The sequence below is a fragment of the Onychomys torridus genome, chromosome 2, assembly GCF_903995425.1.
Source record: "Onychomys torridus chromosome 2, mOncTor1.1, whole genome shotgun sequence".
NCBI classification, from domain to species: Eukaryota; Metazoa; Chordata; class Mammalia; order Rodentia; family Cricetidae; genus Onychomys; species Onychomys torridus.
Genome location: NC_050444.1, coordinates 147,154,811 through 147,178,584, shown reverse-complemented (window position 1 = coordinate 147,178,584; position 23,774 = coordinate 147,154,811). Strand labels below are relative to the sequence as shown.

Here is a 23,774-nt window from a genome sequence, read left to right as displayed (position 1 = left end):
CCACACAAGTATGTGGACTCAAGTTTGATGAGAACCCACAAGTAAGAAGCTGGACTTAGTGGGGGTGGTGTGTGCACAGGCAAGCCTGCACATGGAGACCCGGGGAGGGGCTCACTGTCCATACAACGTAGCTGTGGTGCTTCAAAAGACAATGACCCCCATAGGCTCGTGTGGTTGAATAATTGGTTCCTAGTTGGTTAGTAGAACTATTTGGGAAGGATTAGGAGGTACAGGCAGGCTTTGAGGTTTCAAAAGACTTGTGGCATTCCTACAGAGAGTCTCTCTCCCTCTCCTTCTCTCTCCCTCTCCTTCTCTCTCTCCCTCTGTCCCTCTCTCCCTCTCTCTCTCTCCCTCTCTCCCCCCTCTATCTCCCTCTCCCTCCTTCTCTCTCTCTCTCCCTCTCTCCCTCTCCCTCCTCCTCTCTCTCCCTCTCCTTCTCGCTCTCCCTCTGTCCCTCTCTCCCCCCCCTCCCTCTTCTCCTATTTTCAGATCAAGTTATGAGTTCTCAGCTGCTCTGCCACTGTGCCTTCATCATCATGGACGCTAGCCCTCTGAAGCCATAAGCCCAACTAAACACTTTCTTTATATACACTCCCCTTTTTTTTGCCTTTAGTTTCTCAAAGACAGGGTTTCTTTGTGTACATGTTATGGCTGTCCTGGAACTCACTTGGTAGCTCAGGCTGGCCTCGAACTCATGGAGATCCACCTGCCTCTGCCTCCCGAGAGGTGGGATTATAGGTGTGTGCCACCACCACCCGGTTAAACACTTTCTTTTATGAGTTGCCTTGGTCATGGTGTTTTGTCACAGCAAGAGAAAAAATGTAAGACACTAGCTGAGTCCTCAAGCCCCATGGCCTCATGGGGAACCTTCTTTCAAGAAAGTAGACATCCTCTGGGGTGGGATGATCTTTATGTGTTCCTCCCTTCACAGGGCAGATAGGGGATGATGGCTGGAAGTTCAGTGATGTGCGTTTAGCATCTCTGCATCATGGAGACGCAACCCGGATCACTCCCACCTGAAAAAGAACTAAGGTAGACCTCTGGCCTCTGCGTGCAGGTGTGCAGTGCAGTCATATGTGAACACAAATAAGAAAAAGGTTCAGGCGCTAGGAGAGGCAAAGAAAAGCTGTGCAGAGGCTGGCAGATGTGGGGCAGCTCAAGTGGGAGCGTGTACGCTTGGCATGCATGCGGCTCACTGGTCACGGTGTCCTCTAATCCTAGCACTCAGGAGGCTAACAAGGAGAATGGCAAGTGTCAGGCCAGAACTGGGTACATAGTACAGTGAGTACTTTTTCTTTCTTTTTTCCGAGACAGGGTTTCTTTGTGTAGTTTTGGTGCCTGTCCTGGATCTTGCTCTATAGACCAGGCTGGCCTCGAACTCACAGAGATCTGCCTGGCTCTGCCTCCCGAGTGCTGGGATAACAGGTGTGCGCCGCCGCCACCACCACCTTTATTTTTTATTTTTTATTTTTTGAGATAAGGTTTCTCTGTGTACCCTGTCCTGAAACTCACTCTGTAGCCCAGGCTGGCCTCTTGCCTCTGCCTCCCAAGTGCTGGGATTAAAGGCATGCGCCACCACTGACTGACCCCAATAATTTTTTAAAAGGCCCTGGGTTCAGTCCCTAATACAAGAAGAAAGAGAAGGAGAAAGAGGGGGGAAGAAAGGAGGAGGAAAGAACAGAGAGAAAGATGGAATTTACGGATTAGGAATGAAGTGGAAGGGAAGCTTACCCCACAAGACACTTCCTAAAGCTGGACGTGGTGACGCACACTTTCAATGCCAGCACTCGGGAGGCAGAGGAAGGCAGATGTCTGAGTTCAAGGCCAGCCTGGTCTACAGAGTGAGTTCCAGGACAGTCAGGGCTGTTACACAGAGAAACCATGTCTCGCAAAACAAAAAGAAAAGAAGAAAAAAAACTTTCTATACTTCAGTGGTTCATAAGAAGTCCCTTTTTGAGACAGGATCTCATTTATAGTCCTGTCCAGCCTAGAGCTCAATATGTAGATCAGGCTGGCCTAGAACTAACAGATCTGCTAGCTTCTACCTCCCTAGTGCTAGGATTAAAGCAATGAGCCACTACATCCTGCCTTTTTCTGTCTCTGTCTCTGTCTCACTTTCTCTCTCTTTGGCCTCGCGTGTGCGCACACACTCACACGCACACGCACACGCACACGCACACACACACACACACAGCACTTCTGGGAGTTGGTTCTCTTCTAACACCAGTAGGTTCCAGGGATCAAAATCAGGTCATCATGTGGTAAGTACCTTTTACTCCACTGAGCCATCTCTCTGGCCCAGAGGTTTCTGTCTTATTTACATTGATGAGGTCTAGTACAGGTTTAGGGACAAGGACCCATCCTGTCAAGACACGGGGAAGCATGTCTTGATTCTTCTACTTCCTGAAGCATCCACACTAAGGGGTCAGCCTGGAGGGCACTAACACTGTTCTCATGAACCTTCCTTCCATGGAGCAGAGCTGCCATGTGGCCGCATCTACAGCAATGGAGGAAACACAGGTAATCATGAATAATTTCATACTTTAACCATGTTCCAAATATTGCACAGGATACACTTATGCTGAGAAATTCTTGGTTGTTTATCTGAAATTCAAATCCTGTACTTTTACTTGCTAAACCTGGCAGTTCCTATGAGGAAGTGAAGCTTGGCCCAGCATTCAGGAAGATGAAGACTCAGATATTTGTATGTCAATGCCTTTCTGAGCCAAATACCTGTTTTTCCTTACAGAATACATTACCTCGAGTCCCATGTTGCCCTTGCACCGAGCACAGTCTCTCAGGCAGTTGCTGGTGGCAATTGACACATTAAACGAATTGTCTACACTTGACTAATACACCCAGCGTCCACCAGTGGGACAAGAAAGGGTAAAATCGGGTCAGACTTCATTCAGAAAAAGGAAGCAAGCGAGGGGCAGGGCTTCTGATCAAACCCTTCTGAATTCTCACTGGTCAGGCACAGCAAACCTCTTCCAGGCTAGGGCAAGTTCCTGATTAGAGTCTGACTTCCCTATTGGAAGGACTCCTGGTCCATTGTTGGTTTCGGCTACTCCTCCTTCCTGGGACACTGGAAGTCTCTCTTTGATGACTGTCCTCATGAGTACACCTGAGATAGGCCTTAGGAGCAGGGCCTCCTTGGGAAATGTTCAGCTTTCACCACTGGCTTCCTATATGGGGGAGGGATCCACAGTTAATTGTAAGGCTCAGTCAGTTGGTGCCTTGTGGGGGTGGGGGTTGAAACAAAGTTTTAGGGCCAGCAAGATGGCTCAGTGGCCACTTGGCCAGCCGAGCCCGATGACTTGTGTTTGATCCCCAGAACTCACATGGTGATAATTGTCCTCCAACTGCCACACGGGCACAAATGGGCAGGTATGCAGGCACACAACAAATAATAAAATGTAGTTCTTCATTGCAAGTGTATATAATTTTTTAAAATTTATCTAATGTGTATGAGTACTTTGCCTGCATGTAAGTCTGTGTACCATGTGCATGCAGTGCCCAGAGAGGCCAGAAGAGGGCGTCGGATTCCCCTGCTGACTGGAGTTACAGACAGTTGTGAGCCGCCATGTGGGTGCTGGGAATCAAACTTACGCTCTCTGGAAGAGCCAGTTGTCCAGCTCCATATACATATTATAAAGACCTCTCTGCTGTTAATTACTTCGTTTTTAGCTCTGCTCGCCAAGTCCTTTTTTTCCCCCGGCTCTGTTCCCTTTCCTGCTGTGAGACACTGGAGCTCTGCAGAGCAAATCACGCACCTGCCATCTGCAGCCTCAGTGTTTGGCTCTGCCAATAAGAGCCACGAGAGGGCGATAGTGAGGCCAGAGGAGGAAGGGAGCGATTTGCTCCTTGAGCTGGCTTCCTGTGATGTGAGGGCTAGGGTCGAACATTTGTCTCCTGTGGTTGCTGGTGGCAATTTCTTCCTGCAGCTGCTGTCGAATGAAATTTGGAGTTGTGTTTCCTCAGCAACAGAAACAAAACCAGCCCCATAGCATTCCACCTACAGACAGCAGCGACCAGCTAGGTAGAATCTACTTAGAGGTCTGGGTCCACCGCAAGTGGAGAGACAGGTAGCAAGAGCACCAGACTTTCCCAAGGTCGGAGCAGCTCCGTCCAGCCCCTTCAGACGTCCCAGGTTCAGCAATTCCAAACTCTTGGCTTTACTCTCTGGTCTAGACCTACATAAGCTTCTCTCTCTCTCTCTCTCTCTCTCTCTCTCTCTCTCTCTCTCTCTCTCTCTCTCTCTCCTCTCTTTTTCGAGACAGGGTTTCTCTGTGTAGCTTTGCGCTTTTCCTGGAACTCACTCTGTAGACCAGGCTAACAGAGATCCGCCTGCCTCTGCCTCCCAAGTGCTGGGATTAAAGTTGTGCGCTACTATGCCCAGTTCAAAGAAAGGACAATTTTATCACTAACATTATTTGGAATCTCCAGGATGTAGTGACAATAAAAGCCCCACCCAATTTCATTAAAGGTAGAGGCTACCACTGCCCAGTGACCTTGAAATTCTGATCATCTTGCTCTGCCTCCCAAATTCTGGTTATAGGTATGTGCCATTATCCCAGAACCAAGGCCTCTGAACACTAGGTAAGCACTCTACCAAATGGGCTCTTCTAGTTTTCTCCTTTATCCATCTGTATAAGTTATCAGTCACAGTTATTTTTTTTGAAATATTTATTTATTTATTATGTACACAGAAGAGGGTGCCGGATCTCATTAGAGATGGGTGTGAGCCACCATGTGGGTGCTGGGAATTGAACTCAGGACCTCTGGAAGAACAGTCAGTGCTCTTGACCTCTGAGCCCTATTTTTTTTTTTTTAAGACAGGGTCTCACCATGTAGCCTTGGCTAGCCTGGAGCTTACTGTGTAGATCAGGCTAACCTCAAAGTCACAGAGATGCGGGCCACCATACCTGGCTTATAGTTAACAATTGTGTACTTAATCAATTGCTAGATTACATTTTCTGTGTAAATTACTGCTGTGGTTTCTGTTGCACTGACCAGGCCCCAGTGGCTACAAAAACTGGTATTAGGAAAGGTCCCAAGGAAATAGATGAGAGTTGGAACCTGGCTTAGTGGTGTCACGGAGTCTGAATGCTAAGCTCCATGTCAAAGCAGTATTCAATGCTCTCAGTTCCTGCCACACAGCATCACAAGAAACCAAGTATCAGCTGGTTATCGGTGACAAGGTACCAACTAAAGCAGGTGTGTTGGGCTGACAGTGATAACTGTAAGGGCCGCTGACCATCCTCGGATGGCATCTGAGTCTCTGCAGACCAAAGAAGATGCCAAGCATGGCGGTAACACATATCAGTATTCTCGGCTTTCAGGATGCTGAAGCGGGAAGATCAGGAGTTCAAGGCCCGCCTGGACAGTTAGAGCATTGCTCAGAAGGCAGAGCAAGAGAGTCAGACAGAGAGGCAGTCACCATCGGAGAGTGGCAGAGATCCCACTCCAGAAATAGCGTTTCCTCTTCCCTCCCTCCTCCTTCTTCTTTCTTCTTTCTTTCTGTTTTGATTGTTGTTTGGGGACCTTGTTTTATTTTGAGATGGGATCTGGAATTTGCCACATACACCAAACTTAAAACAATTCAAACTTGTGACAGGGGCTGGAGGGATGGCTCAGTGGTTAAAGGCATTTGCTGCTCTTCCAGAGACTCTGGGCTCAGTTCCCAGCACCCACAAGGCAGCTAAAACATCATCTGTAACTCCAGTTCCACGGATCTGATGCCCTCTTCTGACCTCTGTGAGCACCAGGCATACATGTGATGCACATACATACATGCAGACAAAACACTCACATACATAAAATAAAATAAATAGTAAAAACTTTAAAAGCCCAGCACTTGGGAATCCCATGTAAGTGGATCTCTGTGAGTTCAAGGCCCGCCCGGTCTACAGAGTGAGTTACAGGACAGCCAAGGCTACACAGAGAAACCCTGTCTCGAAAAAAGAAAAAAGAAAAAGCAAAGTGTAAAAAAAAATGCAGGAAGGACATTGTAATTGAGTTATTTATTTGTGCGGGAGCTACATGTGCCATCGCAAGCACATGGTGGTTGAAAGACAGCTGAGAATTGGGTCTCTCCTGCGATCGTGTGGTCCTGGGCATCAATCCTGGCATCAAGCGCCTTTATGTGCTGAGCTATCTCACTGGCCCAGAAGGAAACATTCATTCTTTCATTTTATTTATTTGTTTGTTTATTAATTTTGAGACAAGGTTTCTTTGCAGAGTTTTGGCTGTCCTAGAACTCACTCTGTAGACCAGAAAGACCTTTCTACCTCTGCCTCTCAGCTGCTGGGATTGAAGGCTTTCACCACAACCAGCCAGCAAAAAAACATTTTTAATGAATTCATGTAGCTTAAATGCAGAGCAATGGTTCTCAACCTGTGGGTGGCAACCCCTTTGGGGGTCACATGACCCTTCCATCAGGGTCAAATGTTAGTTATTTACATTATGATTCATAACAATAACAAAAATACAGTTATGAAGTAGCAACAAAATGATTTTATGGTTGGGGGGTCACCACAATATGAGAAACTGTATATAAAGGAACCAAGCATTAAAAGGTTGAGATCCGCTGGGTAGTAGTGGCATGTACCTTTAATCCCAGCACTTGGGAGGCAGAGGCAGGCAGATCTCTGTCAGTTCGAGGCCAGCCTGGTCAGCCAGGGATACACAGAGAAACCATGTCTTCAAAATAAAACAAATCAAAACAAAAACCCAAAAACCACAAAAAGATATGGCCTCATGTAACCCAGGCTGGACCCAAACTTGCTATATAGCCAAAGCGTCTCCTGAGAGCCTGTTGCCTCCCAACGGCTGATATACAGGTATGAGCCTTTGTATTCGCTGTAGCTTTTCTGTGTCTAATTATGATAAATACACAAACAACACTGTGTTGCATTTGCCTATAGTAGTCAGTAGAGTTTTGGAGCCTAGGAGCATTACAAGATAGCTTAGAAATGTATTCAGTGTTTTCCCTTAAGTTTTCTAAGTTTATTTTTATTTTATGCACATGGGTGTTTTGTCTGCATACATGTCTGTACCACATGTACGCAAGTGCCCTTGAAGGCAGAAGAGGGACTGGAGTTTCAGACCATTGTGAACCACTATGTGGGTGCTGGGAAATTGATCCTGCATCCTCTAAAAGAGCAGGTAGTGTTCTTTTTTAATTAATTAATTAATTAATTTTATTATTTCATGTGCATTTGTGCTGTGGGATGTCTTTCTGTATGCTGTGAATATGTGTTGCTATGGTTGCTATAATAAAGAAGCTGCTCTGGCCTATGGCAAGTCAGGTTATGGGCAGGCAGGAAATCCAAGAGAGGGACAGGAGGAAGAAAGGCAGAGGTAGAGGAGATGCCAGCCTGCTGCCCAAGGAGCAACATGCCAGCAGACTGGTAACGCCACAGCCACATGGCAATATATAGATTAATAGAAATGGGTTAATTTAAGATGAAAAAGCTAGCTAGCAAGAATTCTAAGCCATAAGCCATACAGTTTGTAATTAATATTAAGTCTCTGAGTGATTATTTTATAAATGGCTGCAGACCAAGGGTGAGAGAGATTTGTCTAGACTGAAGGGACCAGGCGGGACCAGAGTCGGGCATTGATCCACATAGACCTGATAAAGCTTTCAAAGGATTGTTTGGTTTGGTTTGGTTTGGTTTTTCGAGACAGGGTTTCTCTGTATAGCTTTGCACCTTTGCTGGAACTCACTCTGTAGCCCAGGCTGGCCTCGAACTCACAGAGATCCGCCTGCCTCTGCCTCCTGAGTGCTGGGATTAAAGGCGTGTGCTGACACTGCTGTCACCACCTCCACCGGGCTTTAAAAAGGATTCTTAACACACAGAAATGGAGCTGCAATGGGTCTCCTGGTCTTGCAGTCTCAGGCCAGCAGCAGTCTGTCTGTCTGACCTGCAAGATGGAGCTGGCCACGAGCCACTGTGAGCTAAGTGGCATGGTGGGCTCCCACAGTCTCTCTCACAGGCTGTAGTACAGAGAGGCTTCTCCCAGCCCCTGCCTCTGCCTGTAGGCTTGAGAGTGCAGCCAAGGGATTTAGAGTACAGCTCCATGCTACTTAATACTGCTTCCCAGAGTTCATGATAAATGTAACTCTGCCCTGTTGAAAAGCCAAGCAAGGGCTGAGCCAGCAGCTGGGGCTGCAGTTTAAAACAATGGTCAGGAAGTATAGACAATCATAAAATGAAATATACAGTTTTAAAACAATAAAATTAAGTCCTTAAAAAGGAGAGTAAAGTAATATAAAAAAAAGCCACCTAAAGATGGAAATTACACAGAGAGTCTGGATTATATTGTCTTTGGGATTTTTAACTGCAGAAAGACATTTAATTGTAAAGGCTGCTAAGATAAACCAATATTAATATTGTAAAGGTGTCTTCACTTCAAAATTTGTATCTAAGGGTATGTTCTTTGGAAAGGAGGCTCTGCTTTTGTTTCCACAGGAAGCAAGAGGCTGTAGATTTGTTCCAGGTTAAGACAGATCAGATTTGATCAAGCCAGACTTCCTGAACCTTTTGACAGATGGTATCTATCAACAAAGGTTATAGCTGGTCTTCCCAGGACTTGACCATTATCTCAAATTTTATCAGGATCCCCATAAGATTAGCAGCACCCCCAAGCATCAGGAAGTAGCCTAGAATACTATGGCCACATTCCCCAAAAATGGATTATGGATGTTTGTTTCTGTTTAGGGGGTTGGTTACAAATTGTTATTGGTCATAGTTAATCTCTTTCTAAAAGAAGAAAGGGGGACCAGGCAGTGGTGGCACACGCCTTTAATCCCAGCACTCAGGAGGCAGAGCCAGGCTGATCTCTGTGAGTTCAAGGCCAGCCTGGTCTACAGAGTGAGTTCCAGGGAAAAGGCTCAAAGCTACACAAAACCAAGTGAGTTCCAGGAAAAAGGCACAAAGCAACACAAAACCCTGTCTTGGGAAAGAAGGAGGAGAAGAAGAAGAAGAAGAAGAAGAAGAAGAAGAAGAAGAAAGGGGAATATGATATAGAAATGATAGGACAAAAGGGTAGATTATTGAATCTACTTTAATCCAAAAAACAACTGTTAATCTCAAAATATTTTACATTAGTATGGGTTTTGGTTTATTGATACAAATTTAAAGTTAATTTTGTTATACTGTATATATATTTCTACTCTTATTTAAGGTATTATGTTTATGAAACTCATTTAAAATTGTAATATATAATTAAAAATACAGAATAATTAGTCACCTATGATAATCAAACATAGTTATGTTAGTTAAGTTTTCTAGGTACACACAGATATATTTCAAATAGACAGATAATCTTCAAATACTTCAAAGGCCTACAGAATATGGCATTTAAAATGTCTTAAGAACTTAGACTTTTCTGGACCATGAGACACATCTGCTCCTGGGAGCACCAATTACTTCAAAGAAGATGATGGGCATTGAAGAAACCCATTAATGGGGCCAGCCTGGTCTACAGAGCGAGATCCAGGAAGGGCGCAAAGCTACACAGAGAAACCCTGTCCTGAAAAACCAAAAAAAGAAAAAAAAAGAAAAAAAGAAAGAAACCCATTAATGGAATTTACTTTCTTTGTGGAAAAAAGAAAACTGGGCAAAAAAGTGCCCTTGCCTCAACTGCTTGGCAGGATGCTGTATAAACTGGACATACAGGACCCATGGGAAAATGACCACTGAATTTTGCCAAAACAAGGCAAGATGGTCCTTCAGGTTCCTGCTTCACAGAGGAGACTGCCAGATATGCTACAGGACACAGAGAAAAGTGACTGGGAGACTCTAGATCTATAGGCTAAAGATGGATGCCCCAGTGTTCAGAGGAACTTTGGGTGACTGTCTAGGCAGCCAGCTATCTCTATCATTTCCAGAATTCTGGAAGTTGCTTACAATGCATTTCCTATATTCTTAGGAAATATTACATCCTTCTGGGGTCTTTGATGGAGTTGAATACAATATAGTTATAACTTTCCTTCCTTATGATAAAAGATGATTAGATATGAAATTTTAGACTCACAAAAATAGGATAGATGATAGAATGTTTTTCATTTTGCCAAATATAAATAGACTAGGTATTGTAACTGTAATTCTTGCTTGATAACTGTTCTATTATATGTAATTTTATTTATTTATTTATTTATTTATTTATTTATTTATTTATTTATTTATGGTTTTTCGAGACAGCCTTTCTCTGTAGCTTTAGAGCCTGTCCTGGAACTCACTCTGTATCCCAGGCTGGCCTCGAACTCACAGAGATCCACCTGCCTCTGCCTCCAGAGTGCTGGGATTAAAGGTGTGTGCCACCACCGCCCAGTGACAAATTTCTAAGAACAAGTTCCCATAATTTAGTGATAAATTACTACACTTAACAAGTAGTCTAGGGCTGGAAAGGTAGCCCCGAGGTTAGGAGCACTGGCTGCTCTTCCAGAGGATCAAGGTTTGATTCCCAGCTCCCACCTGATGGTTTACAATCATCTATATGTAACTCCAGTTCCAGGGGATCTGGCACCCTGTTCTGGCCTCTTCAAAGATGGTGCACAGACATTCACACCGGCAAAATACACTTACACATTACCACCAACCCCCAAAATTATCTGGTTCTTTTTATTCTGACCCAGAGCAAAAGGACTGTATGGTAGGAAAGACCAAGAGGATGCCCCCCAGAACATGTAGATGAAACTAGCTAACCAGAAGGAGTCTGTACTCCAGAGTGTTATGGACTGAATTGTGTCTCCCACTAACTCATATATTAAATCCAAACCCTTCCGTGAGTGTCTAGGGATAGGTCCTTGAAGAAAGTAATTAAATGAGGTTTTAAGGAGGCACCTGCTCCAACAGACCCAAGATCCTCACTCTGGGAGGAGGCCCCTGGGGCGTGTGCACAGGTCTTATGGCGACAGCCAGAGAGTGGCCCCTACCAGAGAACAGCTCAGCTGGCACACTAGTCTTGAAGTTCTAACCCCTGGAACTTAGGTGGAATCCTGCTGTTCAAACCACGCCCCCGTGGTAATACAGCTCCAAGTGCTGGTGTCTAGGGAGCTGCTAGGCAATGGAGCCCACTGCATCCATATTTAACCCACGAGTCTGGTCTGTAGACGAGGCAGCAGGATCATGGAGATGACTTCAAACTGCCATGGATTTAATCAAGCAGTGACTCCAATTACAGACGATGTTTTAAGTGTGGTAGCACTCTTGCTGTTTGAGATCCGGCTACTGACCTAACAAATGATTCTTTTCCTCAATATAAATTATAAGCCATGCCAGGAACCATTTGCTTTTACCTTGAGGACCAGTATCAAGGCCCAAAGCACACCTTTGTACTCAGAACTCCATCAAGTCTTTGGTTTTCTGTCATGTCACAGAAATTGGGACTGGAGAGATGGCTCAGCAGTTGAGGGCACTTGCTGCTCTTGCAGAGAATCTGGGTTTGATTCCCAGCGCCCACATGGTGACTAAAGGCAACTCTGGTTCCAAGGAATCTGATACCCTCTTCTGGCTTCCTTGAGCATCATACACACACAGTGCAGACATACATGTGGGCAAAACACTCATACCCATACAATTCAAAAAAATAAATCTGAGAGCCGGGCATGGTGGCACACGCCTTTAATCCCTGCACTTGGGAGACAGAGGCAGGTGAGTCTCTGTGAGTTTGAGGCCAGCCTGGTCTACAGAGTGAGTTCCAGGCCAGCCAGGGCTACTCAGAGAAACCCTATCTTAAAAAAAAAAAAAAAAAGCTGGGCGGTGGTGGCACACACCTGTAATCCCAGCACACGGGAGGCAGAGGCAGGTGGATCTCTGTGAGTTCAAGTCCAGCCTGGTCTACAGAGCTAGTCCAGGTCAGCCTCCAAAAGCCACAGATAAACCCTGTCTCGAAAAACCAAAAAAATAAAAAATAAAAAATAAAAAAATAAATAAATAAGAAAGAAAGAAAGAAAAAGAAAAGAAAAGAAACACCACCAAAATTTTGATGATTCTCCTACTTTAGAGAACCCCTTGGGGGCCACATCCAGGCTGTATTCCAAGCTGCTTTTGAACCTAAGCAAGCCAGCAGACTCAATGGTGTTTAAAGTCTTCCTGTCAGATAGAGATGCTGTATGCAGTCACTGGCAAGCCCCACTTGGTGAATCACCATACAGAACTCTCAGATTTTGGAACAAATCTGTGTCCTTTTCTGGAGATGACCTCTCTCTTCATCCTGGCTGCTGCTCTGGTAGCGACTGAAAGCCTAACCACAGGATGTTCCGCAGTCATGTGACCTGACCTGAGCTCCATGAAATGGCTCAGTGGGTAAGGTGCTCGCCCCCGCCCCCCCCACCGCTGAGGATCTGAGTGAGGTCCTTGGGACTCACACGGTGGAAGGAGAGAACCGGCTCCCACAAGGCATCCTTGATCTCTACATATAGGCCGCTGCATGTTCACACAGAACAAATGACCAAGTGTTAGGGGATAAAATGTAAAGAAATGAGGTGTGTGGAAGGTGAAGGCGTGAGCAAGCTGATGGGCAGGTAATTTTCCTTTGCCCTCTGTTCCCGACGCACTTCCTCCTCCTAAGGAGTTCCTGCTGTCTCCAGCCTGGTCACAGATGGCTCTGCACCGCATGGGAGGAGACAGCTAACCCATGACAGTTCCACTCAGAGGCACTACTGAAGGACAGCGGTGTACTCCCCTTGAAGAGAGATTTGTATTACCCTACCAGGGAAAGAATTCTAAAGAGTGGAGATCCTGACAGAGAGCAGAGGGAATATGGAGTGAATAGCAGGGAAAGCTCCAGATACCAACCATCGCTTGTGACCAGTTCCAGAGGAGAGTGCTGTTAAAGCCGTTTGTATCTCCTTCTTTATTGTGTATATATGTAATTATGATTTACCGATGTTAGAATGATAAAATAATTATAATGATTGTGAACATATAAAGAATACACATCATTTTCTCTTCATATTATGCAAATTTTTGTTCAAAGTTGACTTTTTTTTGAGACAAGGTATCACTATGTAGACCAGGCCATCCTCCAACTCAGAAATCCTCCTGCCTCTGCCTTCCAAGTGCTGGGATTAAGGATTTGTGGAAGCCAGAAGAGGGCATTGGATTCCCTGGAACTGGAGTTACAGACTGCTGTGAGCCACTATGTGGGTGCATGTGGGTGCTGGGATAGAACATGTGGTCTCGGGAAGAGCAGCCAGTGTTCTTAACGGCTCTAGCTCTTCTCTTTTTTTTTGGAGCTGAGGATTGAACCCAGGGCCTTGCGCTTGCTAGGCAAGCACTCTACCATTGAGCTAAATCCCCAACCCGTGTGTGTGTGTGTGTGTGTGTGTGTGTGTGTGTGTGTGTGTGTAAGAGAGAGAGAGAGACAGAGACAGAGACAGAGAGAGACACAGAGAGACACAGAGAGAGAGACACAGAGAGAGAGAGAGAGAGAGAGAGAGAGAGAGGTGGAACATGGTCTCATGAATGCTATGTTCTACCGATGAACTACATCTCCAGCCCCACATCTTTTTAGGTGAGCAGAACGGAGAGATGGTTCAGTGTTGTTTACTCTTTTAGGGGGCCACCACCCAGCTCCCAAATAAATCACTCACGGAGGCTCATGATTAATCATGAATGCCCAGCTTTAGCTTGGCTTGCTCCTTGCCAGCTTTCCTTAACTTAACTTGTCTCTGGCTTCCCTCATTCTCTTTAACGTCTGTAGAAATCTTGCTTTGTACCGGGGTGGCTGACCCCTGGAGTGCCCCCCCTTCTCTGGCTACCTGATCTCTCCTCCCAGATTTCTCCCTCTATATGTTCTCTCTGTCTGCCAGCCCGGCCTATCCTTTCTCCTGCCTTGCTATTGGCTGTTCAGTTCCTTATTAGACCATCAGGTGTTTAGACAGGCACAGTAACACAGCTTCACAGAGTTAAACAAATGCAACATAAACAAAAGTAACACACCTTAAAATAATATTCTACAACAGTTCAGTCAGCATACCAAGTGAAGAGATTCCCAGAATGCTCTTCTAGAGGACCTGAGTTCAGTTTCCAGTACCCACAGTGGCCAGTTCACAACTGCCTGTAACGTTAGCTCCCAGAGGATCCAAAGCCTCTGGCCTCTGTGGGTGCTTGCACTCGGGTACACATGACCACAGGAAGACACAGGAACATGCACATAATTAGAAATAAATTCATTTTTGAAAAGATGTGCAGAAAGGCTGTTTTCAAATAGACATTACGATATAGTCAGGAGGGGACTGAGTAGAACAGTCTGGGCTTCTGTAAAGTGACAAGGATTAAGATGAGGGTTAGGAGTCTGGTGTGGTGGCACCTTTAACCCCAGCACTCAGGAGGCAGAGGCAGGGGGATCTCTCTGAGTTCCAGGCCAGCCAGAGCTACATAGAAGAACCCTGTCAAAAAACAACAAAAACCTGTGTCATTGTATTTTTTGGGTGGTGTTGGTGGCGTGATAAGATAGGGTCTCCTTATTCAGCCCTGTTCACCCTGGTGAGGGATTTGCTGTGCAGACCAGGTTGGCCCCACACTCACAGAAAGCTGCCTGCCTCTGCCTTCTGGTGTTGGGATGACAACATGACCATGTGTCTGGCTCCAGTTAGTGATTGTTTGTTTGTAGACGTGGTCTTGCTGCGCAGCCCCGGCTGGCCTCACACTTGCAATCCTCCTATGCCAGCATCCCACGTGAAGAGATTCCCAGCGTCATGCACCGTGATCCACTCCGTTGTGTATTTTGTCTGCCTTTCTCAGTCCCTCCAGTCTCCCACCTGGGTCTCTTGTCCTTGGGTTTTGCGGTAACTTTGGCTTGATGGACAGACTCTGTGATGACCACCAATGATCACGCCTTCTGACACTCACACTTTTGTAGGATTCAATTGTCAGTAACACCTGAGACTTGCTTCCAATCACAGACTAGAGCAAAGGTGATGACATGTCATCTCTGCTACACAAATAATAAGTGACATATGCTCTGGCTTGGGCACTGGAACAATCTTGAGTACCAGGGTTTGGATCCTGGCACCCATGGAGCAATTTAGGCATCCTGCATATGCTCCTGAACTCCAGCTCTGAAGGATCTGATACTTTCTTTAGGCCTCCATGCATGTGTGAGCCCGCACACCCTGCCTCCCCATGCACACATTCACTCACACAAGCACAAATGCTCTGTCTTAGGGCTGGTGAAGTTGCCCAGCATGTGATACCCAAGTCACACAAAAACAAATCAAGCTCTGTTTTAGCACATCGAAGTTAAATTATCCCTGTCAGGTTCATGAAGTACGTGGCTCGTTTAGAGAACCCTCCACGGTGAGTCACTGGATAATCTTTAGTGAGTTTGGGTGGCGTTTCAACAAAACTTCCGGGCCTCAAGTCATGTCATAAGAAGTTCTGCCAACTTCCTGAATGGCTGGCAAGGTGACTGGTTCCCATTTGACTCTCTGGATGAGAATTCAGTAGAAGCCCTACTAGTCTTGGGGCTGCATGTAAAAGAATTTGCTAGACTATTCCTGGACTCCTGACCATATGAGATAAAGTGTGTGTATGTGTGTGTTCATGATTGAGTCAGGGTCTCACTTGTGGCCCGAGCTGGGTGCAAATTCACCCTGTATCCTAAGCTGGCCTTGAACTCTCCTTGTCTCAGTCCTCGGATGCTAGAATTACAAAGAACTGCCCGTCTTCCAGGCGCATGGGCCACCCCACTAGATTGGATGTGTTGTGAATACCTCCACCTGAAAAAAACCTTGGGGCCCTCGGGAATGATCCCCGTTTAGGGGATATCTAGTAACCCAGGATTGGACCTGCGTCCAGGTCTAAGACAGCTTGGAGGGAAAGACAAAGCGTATTTCACACGCACCCCTTTAGACACTCCCGGAACTTTCAAAGCAAATTGCGTACCACCCTTCCGGCCTGCCCTCAGAGGTGGGCGAGCCTGGCCTTGGAGTTGCCGTCTGGGCGGGGTCCCCTGAATCCAGCACCTGGCACCCCGCACTGCTAACCCAGGGTCTCCATGCAAAGGCCCCCGGGAGGGAGGGAGCGAGCCCGGGAGGCCGCGCCCGCAGTTCCCGTGCCGGTCGCAGGGGGCGCTGCGGAGCGATCCGGGGGCGGGGCGGCAGCGGACGGGGCCAACCCGAGCGAGCCCGCCCGCCCGCGCCGCGCGCGCCGCCGCTACCTCCGCTGCTCGGCCCGGTCCCGGAGCGGCGCGGGCGGCCCGCGGGGCGCGGAGCCGAGGCCCGCGGGCGGCCGCATGAAGGACTGCGAGTACCAGCAGATCAGCCCCGGGGCCGCCCCGCCGCCCGCCTCCCCCGGGGCGCGTCGCCCCGGCTCCGCCGCGCCCCCCGCCCCGAGCCCCGGGCCCGCGCCCGGAGCACCGCGCTGGAGCGGCAGCGGCAGCGGCAGCGGCAGCGGGAGCCTGGGCCGCCGGCCGCGGCGTAAGTGGGAGGTGTTCCCGGGCCGCAACCGCTTCTACTGCGGCGGCCGCCTCATGCTGGCCGGCCACGGCGGCGTCTTCGCGCTCACGCTGCTGCTCATCCTCAGCACCACCGTCCTCTTCTTCTTCTTCGAGTGAGTTCGCCCCCATCGCCCCCGCGCGCGCTGTGGCCCCCGGCCGCCGCGCCTTCCCGGCCCGCATCCGTGTACCGCCGGGCCTCCGCCCGCCCTGGACCCCCGCACCCCTCCTCGGCACCCGGACTTTGGGGGCCCGGCCCCGGTCACCGGCCTTGGCCGGTTCTTGCCCATCCCAGGCTCTTTCTGACCCCTCTAGGCGTCTTTTATGCCTATCCTCAGACAACTAAGTTTTTGTGTCCCTTGGCTGTGGACACCTTGAATCTCCTAGGCGGCTTCTCAAGTCCCTCCAAGGTTCTGCAGGGTCCTGGCTCCCTCGGACTGTCCCCCCAGCCCCGCTTTCCCTCAGTCACGCTCGCCCTAGGCCCCAAGGCATCCTTTCTAAAGCATCGTTGGGCCTCCCAGACTGGCCCTTCCCGCTCCAGCGCTTTCCTTAGTTTCTCCAAAGCTGCTTCCTGATCCTCCCCTAGCGTCCTAGAACCCCAGGTGTTTCTCCAACCTTGACCTGGCTCTCTTTCCCCTCTGGACACTCTGGAGCATCCGTCGGTCCATTCCCCCACCCAGACAGCCGCACCGCTCATTTTCATGAAAAAGACCTTAGTACTTTCACATGACAGGTCTTAATTGCCCTCATAGGCTCTTGACCTTTTTTCTAGTGACCAGGGCTGGCCTACAGGGCATCTCCATCACAGGACCGAAGGATGGAGGAGCGGCTGCTTATGGCTTTATCAGGGCCACTCAGGCAACCAAAGTTTCCACCCCACCCTCAGCCTCTAGCTGGAGCCACCAGACATATGACTTTTTGCACGCACCCCCCCCTACACATGCATACACACGCACACACGCACACCCACTGGGCAAGCCCCACCTTTCCCTCCTACCTTCTCTCTGTTCTTTGGGGTTGAGCCTAGTTAAGACCTCCGACTCTGGAGGCAGGGAACCTAGCCCAAATCCCAGCTCCACCTCCCACTAGTTGTGTGACCCGGGGCAATCACTTCATCCCTCCACTCCCCACTTCCTCATTAACAGAATGGGGACCCACCTCCAAAGGCCTTATTGAGCTTGATACCCGGTCATGCATGTGAGCTTTTAGCTTTTTTCAAATTTATTTATCACTTATTTATTCTTCTGCATGCAAGCTTTTAGCACTTGGCGTTGGCAGCTATTAATTCTCTATTCGCCAAAAATCACTTCCTGGGGGCATGTGGTTTTCTGAAAGATCAGTTCTCAGGTCACTTTCCAGGACCTGGATTGTGTGTCTGCAACCGCAAGGTGAGGGCTTCCTTCTTTTCCTCTGTCCCCCCAAAATGCTCTGCGTTTCATTCTGGGTCAGGATGGAAAAAGGTTCAGGGTGGTTTACACAGAGAAGCTCTGGGGCCCCAGTGTGGCCCTTAGACGACCAAGTTTCATTTCCACCTTACCAATGCCTCTTGGGTGCTGTAGAAATGCTTTTTCCAGACCCCTTGGGCCACTTCTCCGGGGTGTTCACGCCCAGGGTTATGGCCCAGGCAGGAGGAAATAATGCTGTAGTTGCTCTATGACCCTTCAGTGTAAGATTTGGACACTTCAGAGCGTGAACTTCTGGACTTCCGGATGGATGGCCTTCATGGTGGTCCTGAGTTGTTCCCAGCCAAGCAGGAAGGGAGAACAGACCAGTCAGTCAACTTGGCCTTCATCTCTTGTTCTCACTCTTGGGTGGTGACTTTGGGAGCAGGGTTGGGTTACATCTCATAGTCCTGGGTGCTGGGGGCTTGGAGGACTCCAAAGAGGAGCCAGAGCGGTGGACACACTTTTAGTGAGGACAGGAATGGTAGGAGGCGCTCACTCCTGATGCTCTGGGGAAGGTACAGGTGACTCTTGGGGGAACTTTCCTGCTGGTTTTGCTTCCCTGTTTGGTGGGTGGTGACAGCGCTTCCGAGCGGGGCTCCCAGCTTCTACTCTACTTCCCACGTCACACAGCAGCCACAGCCCCTTGACACCAGATTGCAGGCTCCCTGGTTCTCAGGCTAGGTGAGAGCCTCTGCTCTCTCTTAGTCCTCCGGCTCAGTCCTCTTCTGCTGAGTTAGCCTCTCAAGCTCATTGACCTGCTGCCTCAGGGCCTTTGCACTGTTCGGAGCACCCTCATGGTTCACTCATTTCTTTTCACTCTTTCCCCTTCTGCTAACACACACACACACACACACACACACACACACACACACACGTTTGGTCATTTTGTGCCTGTCTTTTCCGTGAGCATAGTAAATATTCACACTGCTGTATATTTGGTGCCTGGAGCCAGTGAGAGGGATGGAGTCAGTGTTCAGCACAGGAGGTTATGGTTGAATGAATGAAGGAACACATCACTTGCTGGGAGTCTTGAGATCCAGCTTGTAATTGGTATCCTGGTTGGGTGACCTTGAATCCAGCTGTGGAAATCAGAGCCTACGGCTTGGTGTTGGTGTCTCCCAAGTCCCAGTCTTTGTTCCCCAGGCTCGGCCTGTACATGACCTAGGTGAGCTGTCCACACTGATACTGAGAGTGGCTGGTTCTTTTGGAGGGTTATGAGGAGATGAGTGGAGCAGAGGTAGCCCACTTGCAGCCCTTGGCTTTGGCAGGCTCTGGTCCTTCGGGGAAGGCCGCTGTAGGCTTCAAAAGCAGTGTTCACATGCTCTGGCCCCAAGCCTCCCAACAGATGCAGTGCCCAAGCAGCAACCCAACCCATCACATCCCCTCTGGCTCCAGTGGAAAGGCAGAGGCTGGCTGCGGTTGGTCAGCATGAACTTCTCGGTCACGTGACCACCCCTGACCTGTGCTGTCTAGGTTTAAGCCTTTTCAACTTCCTCATCTGTGAAGTCTGGGGCATAAGGTTAGAGGGTCACCGTGAAGTCTTGAGAAATGGTGTCAAGTGCACAGCAACGTATCTAGCACTCAGTAACTGTTATGTATGTCAGGCATTTAATTGACTAGTTAATTTTGAAACAGGGTCTCACTGTGTAACCCTAGCTGGCTCGAACTCACACAGATCACCTGCCTGTGTCTCCGGGTGCTGACTGAGATTAAAGGCATGCGATATTGTAACCCCACAGAATTTCTTTCTTTCTTTTTTTATTTTTTACTTTTGGAGGACTGAACCCAGGGCCTTGTGCTTGCTAGGTAAGCAGTCTACCACTGAGCTAAATTCCCAACCCCCAGAATTCATATTTTTAAGATAGCATTACCTCTGTAGCTTAGATTGGCTTCAGATTCTCAGCCTCTCAAATGCCGTGATATTGGCATGTAGCGTCATGTCTGCTTCGTACTTCAGATACCGATTTGATATTGTCATTATGACTATTGTTATTATGACTTTGTGCTACTGGGGATTGAAGTTAGGGCTTTGTGCATGGTAGAGAGTGTTCTACCACTGAGCTGTATCCCTAGCCTGTAGGGATTATTCATAATGACTTATTGACTAGGGTAGTATCTAGCATATAGTAAATCTTCGGAAGGCGTCCGTCAGGTGTTAGGGTTGGAGACAGCAGAAAGGCAGAGTGCTTTCCTAGCATGTACAAGGCATTGGGTTTGGTTTGTAGTACTGAAAAAAAATATGGTAGCTACTTTCCCTCCATGAGGGGTCCACCATTCATTTGGAAGGTATTTCCTGGGTAACATGTGAGGGATGCTGTCTGTGCCAACAGAGAAGCTTGTCACTTAGCAGGACAAAGGCAGGTAACATCCACAAAAGCAGTTAGCTTTTTTTATTTTTAAAGATTTATTTATTTATTATGTATACAGAAGAGGGCACCAGATCTCATTACAGATGATTGTTAGCCACCATGTAGTTGCTGAGAATTGAACTCGGAACCTCTGGAAGAGCAGAGGGTGCTCTTAACCCCTGAGCCATCTCTCCAGCCCCAGCTTTTTTTTTTTTTTTAAAGGCAGGATCTTACCCTATGCTCCTGGCTATCCTGGAACTCAGTGTATAGACCAAACTGGCCTCAGATTCACAGAGAGCTGTCTGCTTCTACCTTCAGAGTGCGGGGAGTAAAGGTGTGAGCTGCCATACCTGAAATTAATTAATTTTTGTTTGTTTCGAGACAGGGTTTGTTTGTGTAACCTAGCTGCTTACTCTTTAGACCACACAGAAATCCGCCTGCCTCTGCCTCCTGAGCACGGGAATCAAAGGTGTGAGTCACCACAGCCCAGCTTGTTTATTTTATGTCTTTGAGTATTTTACCTGTATGTATATACGTGTACCATGTGGGGAGTTCAGAAGAGGGCGTTGAACCCCTGGAACTGGCACAAGGGATGTTTTTGAGCTATCATGTGGATGCTGGCGGGAGGAATAGGTGTTTATAATCACTAAGCCATCTCCAGTCCCCACAGCTAACATTTTTAATAAATGCTGTACAGAAAATAGTCTGGAGGAGGGCTGCTTTGTATGAACTATCAAGGGAGGTCCTCTGAGGAGGAAGAACATTCCAGAGGAAATGAGCAGTAAGTGCAAAGGCCCTGAGGTAGGAAAGAGTCAGGGTTGTGTAGAAACTGCTGGTGTGATGTCGGGTAGAGGGCTGAGGAGAGTTCTGTAGGTTGAGACGGGAGAACCCCAGCAAATCTCAGGGCAAGGCTGGCCTAGTAGCCCGATGGAGAGTCTGGATCCCATCTGAAGCCATCAGAGGGTCTCAGGCAGGGAACTGACAAGATTGATTTACAGAAAGTGGTTGTGGCTTTGGAGTGGGCAGCAGAATCACAGACTGGCCATAGCACGTCCCAGTAGGTCCACTTCATCCTGAAGCCACGCCGCCATTACAGCCCTAAAATGGAAGTGAGAGGCTCAGGAGGCACGTGGAAGCTTGTGGGAGGGAGGAAGGAGCATAGCATCCCACAAGCTGTTCCCGGAGTCAGCCTGGAGTTAGTGTCTAGGGTGGCAGGGGCAGGGACATGCTGCTTTCCTTAGCCTCTCCTCCTCCTTCTGGGTATGGCTGCAGTATCATCTCCTTCGGGGATCTTTTGTTTGCAGTTCACATCACCATGTGTGGCAGCTCCCTGTTTGTGGGGCTCTTTTCCCCAGTCGACCGTAAGCCACACGGCAGAGAGACTCTCGTCATAGTCATAGCCATTATTCCTGCTGTTTATTGAGAGTGTTGCCTGGTACAAAAAAGAACTCAGTAATATTTGTGTAGCAGCTGGCTGGCGGAATGAATGAATGAATGAATGAATGACATTGCAACATTGCCATGGATGCTTATCTCAAGTAGCAGCCCCCTTAGTTGGCAGTGGCTTCCTAAAGTTCTGCATCTGCTAACAGGACTGAGAGCTGAGGCTACAGCTAAGTGCTGGGCTAGGTCTGGAGAGATGGTTTGGTGATTAAAAGCACGGGCCCCTCTTCCAGAGGCCTCGGGCTCAATCCTAGCACCCACATGGGCACAGCCACCTGACTACCAGGGCATCCAGCGTGTCTTCTGGCCTCTTCAAGCACCAGACATGCATACAGGCAAAATACCCACAGACAGGAAATATTAAATGCTGCGTACTGAGCTGAACACAGTGTTGTGTTCACATGCGGTCCCAGCTCTTAGTAGGAAGACAGCTTGGGTCCAGGGGTTTAGAGCGAGCCCGAGAAGCCCCTGTTCTTCTCTGTTTCCATCTCTGCCTCTTTGTCTCTCTCTTTGTTGTTGTTGTTGTTGTTTTTTTTAATTACAATTTATTTATTTTGTTGTTTGTTTTTTCAAGACAGATTTTCTCTGTGTAACAACCCTGGCTGTCCTGGAACTCGCTTTATAGACCAGATTGGCTTAGAACTCACAGAGACCCATCTGCCTCTGCCTCCCTAGTGCTGGGATTAAAGGCGTGCGCCACCACTGCGGGTGTTACCATGGCATGCATGTGACCGTCAGAGGACACCTTGGGAATCACTTTCCTTCTTTCATCCTGTGGGCTCCAGGACCACACTCAGGCCATCGAGCTGGATAGCGAGCATTATATGCTGAACCATCTCAGTGGCTTGGGTTTGTTTTTTTGTTTTTTTGCTGCCACAAAAAAAAAAAAAAAAAAAAAAAAAAAAAAAAAAAAAAAAACCCACCAAAAAAAAAAAAAAAAAAGGAAGACTAGGTATGGTGGTGTGTGTGTATTCAGGAGGTGGAAGCAGAAAAATCAAGAGTTCAAGGCCAACTTACAAAGTTTCAGGCCTGGGGCTGGCAAGATGGCTCAGAGGTTAAGAGCACTGGCTGCTCTTCCAGAGGTCCTGAGTTCAATTCCCAGCACCCACATGGTGGCTCACAACCATCTGCAATGAGATCTGGTGCCCTCTTCTGGTGTTCTGCAATGTATACATAATAAATAAATCTTTAAAAAAAGGAAAAGAAAAGAAAGTTTCAGGCCAGTTTGGGCTATCTAGCAGGTTCTTGTTGGAAGGAAGGGATGGAGGAAGGGGACCTGCCTGCTCGCGTGGGGTGAGGGAGAGTATCTGTTGACCTCATCTGACATTGGGAAAAAGTCCAGGATTAACTAGTAATGTCTGCTCTGGGCACTTACAGGGAGGAGCTGCATTCACCTCCCCTGCCCTTCAGGGAGAGGCTCTTTTCAGGGAGCCCTGGGTAATCTGAGCTCTCTTCTCTCCTAGCTGTCCCTACCTGGCCCGAGAACTGACCCTCGCCATCCCCATCATCGCTGCCATCCTCTTCTTCTTCGTCATGAGCTGCCTCCTGCAGACCAGTTTCACTGACCCTGGCATCCTGCCCCGGGCGACCATCTGTGAAGCAGCAGCCCTGGAGAAGCAGATTGGTGAGGCCCTCACTCCCAGCCCGGGATAGCTCCCCAGCTCTCACTCCCAGCCGGGATAGCTCCCCAGCTCTCACTCCCAGCCGGGATAGCTCCCCAGCTCTCACTCCCAGCCTGGGATAGCTCCCCAGCTCTCACTCCCAGCCCGGGATAGCTCCCCAGCCCTCAGTCCTGATGTGAGAGGCCTTACTTCCCTCCTCCAGCTCTTTGCTAGGAATTAAGGAATTGAGCCGTGAGCAAGGTAGGCTGGAGCTGACACTGTAGTAGAGGGAGGCAGATAATGAGCAAGCAGGCGAATAAGTAAGCAAGAAATGTTGGCATCCAGGGTGCAGGACAGTGCTTTGAGCTGTCCTTGTATGTGTGACTACTGTTAGGGCCACTAGCCTGTGAGGTCACTCTGTGTGTTATCACTCTTTTCCTATTCATTTATTGAAAGGAGACATAGAGAGTTTAAATACATGGTTC

General features: G+C 48.2%; 1 protein-coding gene across 3 annotated transcripts in view; it reads left to right on the top strand.

Moving 5' to 3' along the window:
- The first annotated feature begins 16,141 nt into the window (after nt 1-16,141).
- The window catches only part of Zdhhc18 (zinc finger DHHC-type palmitoyltransferase 18), a 33,296-nt gene continuing 25,663 nt past the window's right edge, over nt 16,142-23,774 (top strand). For all 3 annotated transcript variants that reach the window (XM_036177435.1, XM_036177436.1, XM_036177438.1), the window contains exons 1-2: nt 16,142-16,568; nt 23,152-23,312. In XM_036177435.1, coding sequence (XP_036033328.1) covers nt 16,252-16,568; nt 23,152-23,312 — 478 coding nt within the window. In that variant the 5' untranslated portion in view covers nt 16,142-16,251. The remainder of the gene's footprint in view (nt 16,569-23,151; nt 23,313-23,774) is intronic.